Source organism: Polistes dominula, unplaced genomic scaffold (assembly GCF_049000335.1).
Source record: "Polistes dominula isolate Pdom_NZ unplaced genomic scaffold, Pdom_raw_medaka contig_77, whole genome shotgun sequence".
Taxonomy (NCBI): domain Eukaryota; kingdom Metazoa; phylum Arthropoda; class Insecta; order Hymenoptera; family Vespidae; genus Polistes; species Polistes dominula.
The window spans coordinates 2,026,596-2,036,615 of record NW_028301152.1 but is presented as its reverse complement, the minus strand read 5'-3'; the positions used below and the strand labels follow the sequence as shown (position 1 = coordinate 2,036,615).

The following is a 10,020-nucleotide window of genomic DNA, read 5'->3' as shown; positions in this document are numbered from 1 at the left end:
ATTCTTCTTCTTTTTTGCTTATAAATAAGAGAAATAAATATTAATTACATATCGTATTAATATATATTTTAAATAGAAATCTTAAATGTAATTTTATCATTTATCGATAATACATTGTCCATTGTCTTCTCGTACATTAGACAATTAATGACGATACAGAGGTCGCTTCGTACGATTTCCAATAAGTGTCATATGATCATACAACAAGGATTGATCTGAATATCGGGGGAGTGTCTAGTAGCTCATTTTATTTGTGAATTAAAAAGTTAAAAGGAAAGATGTTGAATTTATTTATCTGTTTTTTGATCACTTTAACTGGGGGTAAGTGTAACGATTTAATATTAACATACTTTGACATTAATGGTTAAAAATCAATATTTTCCGTAATTGAAATCTATTTTCAAAATGTGTAAAATAGTTTCTTGTTTATAATTGTTATCGAATTGCAGTTTGTGCCCATGGTGAATTTGTTGTACTTAGTAGTCCAGATAGTGTATCTTTTTATGGAAATGAAGAGATCGAGCAAAGTTTACTGAAAGAAGTTTTCGCTGCTAGCTTGGGTTTTACAGCTAAACAAGTACATTTTTACAGTTTAATTGTTACTAATGTTATATTATATTTATATACTTTACTGATTATTATTGATATTGTAGAGAGATACTTGGGAAGGTATTTCCATCACAGATCCATTTTCATTACCAGAAGCAGTCGTTAGTATTGTGGTAGAAGGAGTTGATACGTTAGATATACCAAATGGAAAAAAGTTTCACTTAAATGATGATGAAATTGAAGAAACAACGTGGCAAGCAATAAGCAGACGACTTGCAGAAAGAGATAATGATAATACATTAGTCAGAATTTATTTAGGAGATGGCCTCGATGCTGTATGTTATTAACTTTTAATTAATATAATGTTCAAGCATAAATACATGTTGACAATTGTTATATACTTAAAAAATAAATATTATACATTTTTCTAAATATTAATAATGATATAGCTTGGACAATCTGCACTTGGTGAGCTCAAGCCAATTCCGATAGATGAGTCATCTTTTGTAGCACTACGTTTAACAAATGAAGAAGACCGAAAGTTTCTCGAAGAGATACAATTACTTCGTGCAATTGCAAAGAAAGTACCTACAGCAATTAAAGCAGATGACAAATCAGACGTTTTTTGGCTTGTTATATCAGGATTACGTCCTGTATTAGATTTACATGGAAAGAACTCGACAGCTGCTAAAGAAGCTTTTCTTCTATTGAATGATGCTTTAAACGATATTAGTGAGGCATTTATGAAGGTTTATGATAACAAGGTATATAGAATAATGTTGATTATGATATAAAACTTTTATTTTTGTCTTGATACAATTTAACTTTCAAGTTTGTTTTCAATATAGGTTTTAATCGCAGCGTTCACAAATGATCCAAGCCAAGTACGTCATACTCGTTCCATTTCTTCTAATAAGCAACGCAGAGATACACAGGTTAGCATTTTCTTATAAAATATAATTTACAAGCTATTATAATTCCTCATGTATGACTACATATGAGTAGTACATACAAAATGTTTAAGGATAACATTTATAACAAATGCTTCAAATAACCAGTATTAATTATATACACGCCAAAGGAATAATATTAGGACAAGCTACATATAAATCCATCTGAATTTAACTGCATTCTAGCAATTTGGATAAGAGTTAAAACCAATGAACTATAAGGGTTAAATTATTTCCATTATACTTGATTAATTAATATGTCTTTTATAGGATAATAAAAATAAAAACGTAGTATCCATGGTGGAATCCAGTAATACAGAGTTTAATAGTAATAACATTATTAAAAAGGTATCATTAAATTGTTGCATGAAATATTTTATCAAAAATGGGAAAATCTAATTAGATTTAGTCTTATGCATGATTTCATTTAACATGTGATTGAATTATGCAATATAATATAATTTTCACAACATTATAATTAACGAAAGATATTAAACGTTATCAAATGATTTGATTGAGCATTACATACAAAACAACATACATGCGGATGTATGTGTGCGTGCATGTGTGACTTAACCATACCACTTAAATACTTACTCTATTTCACCTTCAACTACAAATAAGAAATGGAAAATAATTTATACATTGCCTACAGAAGGTACACAAGTTTTACTCTCACCTTACTTATTTTATAATAATTTTATATGAAGATCGAGAAAATTGTGATAAATTACTTTATTTATTTAAATTGAAAATAATATAACATAATAAAAAGAAAATTTGGATAAATTGAACATAAGAAAATATCATTAGAGAGAACTGATTTTTTTTTTTTTAAATAGAATTTATATAATTAATAAATTTATATTCGTGTGTCAATACTTTCTTTGTAATAGAATTCTTGTTTTTGCTATATATTATTTCTTTGATTCTTCTTCTTCTTCTTAAGAATTTTTTCTATGTCATATTATTTGCAATTGTAATAAACTATGGAATAAAGTAACTTATCCTAATTTGTTGCATCTTTGTGTAATTATTATAAAAAAGTAGTGAGCATACTAATAGACCTTATAGCTACTATGTTTTGTTTAACGGTTAGCTGCAATTATTTTTATATACATTTTGTAGAAGCTCAATTCTTTTATTTTATTATTAATTCGAATTAAACAATTCTTAAAGATACATAAAAAATAATGAACATGTAACAATTGAAAAAGAGCTTCTATTTTATATTTTAATTATAATTTATTTCATCTTTTACAATTTGTAAAACGATTGAAGATAATTACAATTTGTTTTAATTATTCTGTAAAATTAAAAATCATTATTGTTTTAAAAGTGAAAGTTATAGAACTTTTATAATAAGAATTTTATTTTTTCAAATATATATAAATATATGTATGCATTACATACATTATCGATATATGACTAAACAACGAATACAATTAATTCTGACGAACAGTTAATGCAGTATTATACAGGATGAGTTATCCAATTTTACAATCTTAATTATTTCTTTTCTACATACAGTTATTGTAAAATATTTTGAATAATAGTAACATGAGTATAATTACTAAATATACAATGGTTATAATTAAGGATATACAGTTAATCAGTCTATTTTGTATATTCACAGTAGTTGTCATTAAAAATTTACAATAAAGCAAAATAATTATTTTTACATTGATAAATGAAGATCAATAACAATAAATACTTTTAATCTGATTAATTGGATTAACATATTCCTGCAATCATTTTGACAATTATATAATTAATATCACATCCGTAATTAACAACTACTGTGATTCTTCTAATTGGTAATAAATTACTACTCTATATTTAGTTTTGCTTAATAACAACATGTATTATAGCAAGCTGACCAAGAAGAAGAAAACAGAAATATAAGTGATGAAGAAAACATAGACACTAATATTCATAGTACTAGCAAAATCAACAGTAATGTCAGCAGTACTACTGAATATAGCGACACCAATGCTGATAGTGGAAGTACTGAAAAGTCTGAACAAGACTTAGCTAATATGGAAAATAAGATAAATACTAACACAAAAAGTGTAGGACAGGTATCACATACACATGCATTCTATGATTTTGTGCCTGCAAACTTTAAAAAATTAGCATTTGAGTTTAGACAAGGTGACAAGACATAAAAAGTTTACACTTGCTCAAATTAAAATACAATTCATATTTAGTCTTTTTAGTATAAAAATGTTTTTATAGTATAAAAATTTTATTTATCTTTTTTTTTATATATACTAATTTTTTATACACATTGCAAAGTAGTTAAGTAAACCCTAAAATGGATAACTAACAAATGCTTCATATATATATATTATTTGCATTAAATTCTTACAATAGATTTATTTGATTAAAAATTAGCTTTGTGCTTATATATTATAAATTGCATTATGCATCGCTTGGTAATGTTTATAATATTGTATAGAATGAACTGTCTAATTTTCTGATCTTGATTATTTTTGGTTGGTTTTATCGTTAATAAAAAAAATCTTATGAATCAAAGTTAAACAAATTTATAACAATTACTATAAAATGAATATAATCAAGATCGTAAAGTTAGTCAGCTTATTCTTTATATATTCACAGTAGTTGTTATTGCAAATTTATATTAATGAAAAATATATTCAATATTTATACACAGCAAAGAAACATTAATGACAATAAATACTTGTCATTTAATTAATAACTGCTGTATAGCACATTTTTGCTTATGAATTGAATGGTTATTTTTATTGCTAGTACGAATTGCACTAAAATTAACTATCTATATACAGCTACTGTGATTCTTCTAATAACGGATTAAATTGATATAAATTTTAAATTATCAAAAAACATGTATTATAGCAAGCTGATGAAGAGGACGAAAGTAAAAATTTAAACAACGGAAAAAACATAGGCATTAATATTCATAGTGCTAGCAAAATTAACACTATCGTCAACAGCACCACTGAATATAGCGATGTTAATACTAATAATGGAAACACTGAAAAGTCCGGTCAAGATTTAACTAATATGGAAAATCAGATAGATATTAACAAAGTCAATGTAGGACAGGTATCACATACACATGCATTCTACGGTTTTGTGCCTGCAAACTTTAAAAAAATTAGTATTTCAGTTAGAGAAAATGACAAGACATACATATGTTAACATTTTCAGTTGCTCAAATTACAAGATTCAATTTTGTATTTAGTCTTTTTAGTATAAAAATGCTGTTATACACATGTCTTTCTTTTATATTTATTAATTATTTATACATATTGCAAAATATCGTTAAGTAGCCCCATCCATTTATGTATAAAATAGGATTAGCAAATGTCTCCAGTGTAAGAATTTTTATTGAATTTGTAAGAATTATTTTATAAACAAGCTTTACTATTTTATTGTCATTTATGCATGAAGTTTGCAAGATTGTAAATTATTTGCTTGAATGCATGATAATTTAATAATAAGGATAATGTAATAATCAACGAACTAATTTGATAAAATATTATTACTACGAATAGTTTATTACTACGAATAGATATGAGAATAATAGAAAATAAATTAAATAGATTATTGTTTTTCTTTTATTCGATTTATGAAAAGATTTGTTTTTTAACATAAATATAGTTATATTTTATTTTAAGAAAACTATGTGCTTTGATACATGTATGTTATATAAAAGATAGCCTTCATAGATATATAAACATATATATATATATATATCCATATTTATTGATTTATTTATAATGTTTATAACAGGGTCTAAAGAAAAAGTATAAAACATTGACTTTTTTGTTTGTTTCAGGATGATTTGAACCATGCTAAATATTATAGTAGCAATTATCCAGTTATATTTAATATCTTTTTATGGTTTGGAGTGGTCTTTGTGTTCTCCCTTCTTGCTATTTGCAGTATGTACAATATATAAATAATAATAACAGTTATATGAACCGTTTATAAAGCCAAAGTAACTATAATTTCACTTTTACAATTGTTACAAATTTTATTATCTAAAAATTTGATCAATACTTAATTTTTTATATTTAAACTCAATTTCCTTAATAATTATTCCCTATAATTAAATAAGAACAATTTTTACGGCCATTCAATAATAAATAATGTAACAGTGTATATTAATTTTCATCAATAACTTTTTGCTTTTTATTTTGTGGCGTTAATCGATTTGGTAAATAAATGGTTCATATATTAAAATATATTTAATATTTACATATATACATACGTACTTTTTTAACAGTTGCAATCGCGGATATGGACCCAGGTCGTGACTCTATTATATACAGAATGACATCTAATCGTATGAAAAAGGATAATTAATCATGAATACATAAACAAGTAGGTATTTCTAAATAAAATACATTAAATGTTATTATAATAAAAATTGTTTTTCTTAGAAAGAAAATGTTTCAATCGAAATGCGAAAGATGTAAATAATAATAATAATAATAATAATATATGTATTTGTACATTTTCCAATGTATAGGATGAAACATTAAAAGGAAAATACACCTGAATGTTTTAGATTGTTGATTTTTAAATGAGACTATTAAGAAGGAAGAATTCAGAGGAAATATATTTTTTTTTGTGTGTGTGTAATTTCTATAATTATATTTTTTGAACAATTATATATCCGATAAGTATATACAAGCAACTAAATTACATTCAGGTGATTTTATTTAAGCGCTTCATCCTATGTACATATGTTAAGTATGAGTAATTCCAATATTACCAAAAGATAATAGATCACTTTATATAACAGTATTGTTTTTTAAGTTAAAATAATTCTTATAAATGGTTATAGAAATCGAATATAATAAACAATAATTGAAGTGTACATTAATCTTATTTTGAGGATACATAATGGTATATATGTATAAAGATAAATATATATATATATATATATATTAAATTAAAGAACAAATATAAGTAACGTTTAAAAATTGTTAGTATTGATTTGATTAATTTGATAATATTAAATCCAATCCTATTTGAATAATTTTTTAATTTTTTATCATTTAAACAAAATTCTTTATAATTATAAATGAAATTATAGTAAATGTATATTATTCTTATAACAATTAATTTACTACACATAATACATAAATTGAAAAGTATAGTATATAAAGATATAGATATAGAATAGCTCAAAGAACATAAGCCATTTACAAACTATTCGATATCTAAAATAAAAACAACGAAAAAATAACTAATATGTATAAAAACCGATCAGACTATCAAATTTGTTTCTTATTGTCAAATATTTTAGGACCTAGTTGTTAATAACACAATAATCATTTAAATCAACGAGAAATTTATTTACATCCAACTAATTGTAAAAGTAAAAGTAAAAGAAAAAGAAAGATGTAAAAAAAGGAGGGGTGGAGAGAGAGAGGTGGGGGGGGGTAGGTAGGGAGGGAGAAGAAATTTCAGTAATAACCGACAAATGTAATTAGTAGTATTGCAATCGGAAGTATAAGTGTGTTGTGGTGGTGTTATGTCGAGTGATGATTGTTGTTCCTTGTTCCGTTTGTCGTGAGATGGCGAAAAGAGAGAAAGAGAAAGAAATGTAAAAAAGAAGGGTGGGGGTAGTGGTAAGAGGAAGGAGGAAGAAGGAAGGAGACAGAATCCGAACGTGGAGAGCCGGTCGAAGGCCCGCGCACTGGGGCCGCATGCGAGTTGCAGGTGGGTTCGAGGCTACCTTCGTTTTATCCCCACTCTTTTCCACTGTATACATGTTCTCTCTCCCTTCCCAATGGCTCCTGGACGTCTCTCTCTTCTGTAGATCGAACCGCTGACACACACCTGTCGCACATCAGAGCCGTCGCACGTAAGTTTCGCGCGCGCGCGTAAGTTCCGTGCACATTTCTTTTGATTTTAAATTTTATTAACGCGTTTTAAATATACATAGGTATATTTATGTATATAAAATACAATATAATTAATAGTATATATATATATATGTATATGTATGTATATAATATAAAGATATATATGTATATATATATATATATATATATATATATATATATTTTCAATTTTATATAGATTCAATTTAACATGTCGTTATACAAACTTTAAAAAATAGAAAATAATGGAAGAAAAACAAGGAACGCGATGAATTTTGATCCTTAACGGTATTTCTAAGGATGTATATATATATATATATATATATTTTTTTTTTCTTTTCGTGAATAATGAGAAAAAGATACGACAATTCTTAATTACTAGTGAGTATTGATAATATATTTTACGAGTATATTTGTTAAGTGTACAATTTTGTGAAGAAGAAAAGAAGAAATAAGAAGAAGAGGAAGAAGAAGAAGAAGAGGAAGAAGAGGAAGTAGAGGAAGTAGAAAAAGGTGCGCGCGCTTACGAGCGCGAGAATATCGAAAGACCTCGACTCCGGTACGGAAAGTGATACAAAAAAGCAAGTTCACCGAGATACTGTGCCGAAGGTGACTAAGGGAAGTGTTCTTGAAACGAAACTAACCTCTTTCCCTGTCTATATATACACATATACATACACATATACACAAAACATCAAATAATATATATACACACACGCACATGTATATTTATCACCGTCTCTCTCTCTTCCTCTCTCTTTCTTTTCGGTCCAGCAATGAAAGGATATTTTAAATTCGATAAAAAGATAATCGAGAAATTATTCTCTTTGTGTATAATCGATCTCGTGGTTTGACCGGATATTCACAATACAACCCGGTCAATAAGAAAATTGACAAAAATCATGCCTTTGCCCTTACCACGTAACGCTAATTCGTCGACGAGAAAACGTTCGCGACGTAGAAGTTTGTCTGCGAGGCGTCTAAGCTTCGCGGAAGATCGTGAAGAAGGATAATAAAAAAAAAAAGAAACAATTTTTAATCATTCTCATTTAATAATAATAACAACTGTATTAAAACACAATTAAAACAGAATTAATATAGTGTCGTTTGAGGGAAATACAAAATTTTCCTATTCAATCGTTAAGTAGAATCAAAACAGTGTGGAACCAAAGTTATTTTGATCAAACGAAGCTGCTGTTTTTTTTTTTCTCTCTTTTTTTATATATATATATATATATAGTACACATATCGTGTTTGGTCGAGTGTTAATTTTTTAGAGGAGAACAAGAAGAAGAGGAAGAAGAGTAAGAAGAGGAAGAAGAAGAAGAAGAAGAAGAAGAAGAAGAGGTGTGTGGAGGTTAGCGGCTCACAAGACTGAATAACCGTGGACCGAACCGGTCGGCGGTTCCGTTCGGTCCTGTTCAGTCGTTTCGTCAACTACGACGAAGAAGGTAAAGGAGAGGGAGAAGGAAAAGATAAAGAAGGACGATGAGCGTTAGAATCGTCGTAAGCGTGACGGAAATCGCGGAAATGAACCCCAAGGATCGTTACGTCGTTGAAGGGATCGGTGAGTTTGTTTACTACTCGGCTATTAGGTAAAACTTGCTTTCCGCTTCTAATCTCCCTCTACTCTCTTTCTTTCTCTCTCTTTCTCTTTCTCTCTTTCTCTCTCTCTCTCTCTTTCTCTGTCTGTCTCATTCTCTGTTTGTCTGTCTATCTGTCTACCTGTCTGTCTTTCTCATCCGTAGCCCTCTTTCGTTTCTTCTCTCCCTCCCTTTCTCCCTTCCTCTCTATCTTCTTCCGTCCTATTTCTTTTTCCTAATGAGGCTCTAGCTTCGAACGAGTTTGAGAAGCCGATCGGCTTCTTCGTCGTATTTACTCCAATACGAAACATCAGAGTTAAGAGTTGAAACGAGAATTCCGCGGGTACTTTTTAAGAGTCGTTTGAACGCGCAACATTCGAAATAGTCCTTGCGCGTATTCGAAAGCGCGAAATCATTTTTCTTATGAATCATTCGTGTCTTAAATTCTTGTCAATTGTATTATTAACTATATATATATATATACTATGTTTCTCTATGTTCAGTCAAAAGTTACTATCTTAACATATTTATACTAATCTGAGTTATTACCTGTCGAACCTGATTTTAAATTGGGAAAAGTATTATATACTGTTCCTTTTTTTTATTTATTTCTATAATTTTTTAATGCACTACTATTGATGTGTGTGTGTGTTTTTTTTTATGTAGTAATGGCTAATAAATTCAACAAAAGTTATTTTAAAATGTAATTTTGTAATTTTCTTATGAAAGAATATAAAAATGTAGTTAATGATTTTTGATCGTGCATAGACGCTATATTATATAATTTAATATTTATGATTTTTTTTTGTCTAATTTTTTAAATCACTTACATAATGTAATATTATGTATATATATTATTCGCATGGGTGTGTCATATTTGATATAAATACTTTTGACAATTAACTCTCAATATTATATTTTTTAAATATGAGCGCAAAAAATGATCGGATGAATATCGATGATAATTTATGAATTGGTTTTATTTTGAATGTTCATTTGAGTATTAACATTTTTATGTTAATATATAATATATATTTATACATATTCGTATTT

The 10,020-nt window shown here is 27.4% G+C and overlaps 2 protein-coding genes across 8 annotated transcripts in view; both read left to right on the top strand.

The window, feature by feature from the left end:
- Positions 1–160: 160 nt before the first annotated feature.
- Positions 161–6,004, top strand: ATP6AP2 (ATPase H(+)-transporting accessory protein 2). 6 transcript variants are annotated; one of them, XM_089178181.1, is made up of 11 exons: positions 161–321; positions 450–577; positions 654–884; positions 999–1,313; positions 1,398–1,484; positions 1,770–1,847; positions 3,371–3,580; positions 4,380–4,589; positions 5,326–5,431; positions 5,776–5,873; positions 5,933–6,004. In XM_089178181.1, the coding sequence occupies exons 1-10, from the start codon at positions 279–281 to the stop codon at positions 5,853–5,855; spliced, it is 1,488 nt and encodes a 495-aa protein (XP_089034307.1). In that variant the 5' UTR covers positions 161–278; the 3' UTR covers positions 5,856–5,873; positions 5,933–6,004. The 6 variants fall into 6 exon arrangements, with proteins under 6 accessions (XP_089034307.1, XP_015171801.1, XP_015171802.1 ...); XM_015316315.2 differs by having other exon boundaries at positions 5,776–6,004; XM_015316316.2 differs by lacking the exon at positions 1,770–1,847 and having other exon boundaries at positions 5,776–6,004.
- Positions 6,005–7,726: 1,722 nt separating this feature from the next.
- LOC107064122 (uncharacterized) overlaps positions 7,727–10,020 on the top strand; it is a 90,008-nt gene continuing 87,714 nt past the window's right edge. The window contains exon 1 of one of the 2 annotated variants that reach the window (XM_015316461.2): positions 7,727–8,951. In XM_015316461.2, the coding sequence (XP_015171947.2) occupies positions 8,873–8,951 (79 nt within the window). In that variant the 5' untranslated portion in view covers positions 7,727–8,872. The remainder of the gene's footprint in view (positions 8,952–10,020) is intronic. The other variant, XM_015316462.2, reaches the window with a different exon arrangement.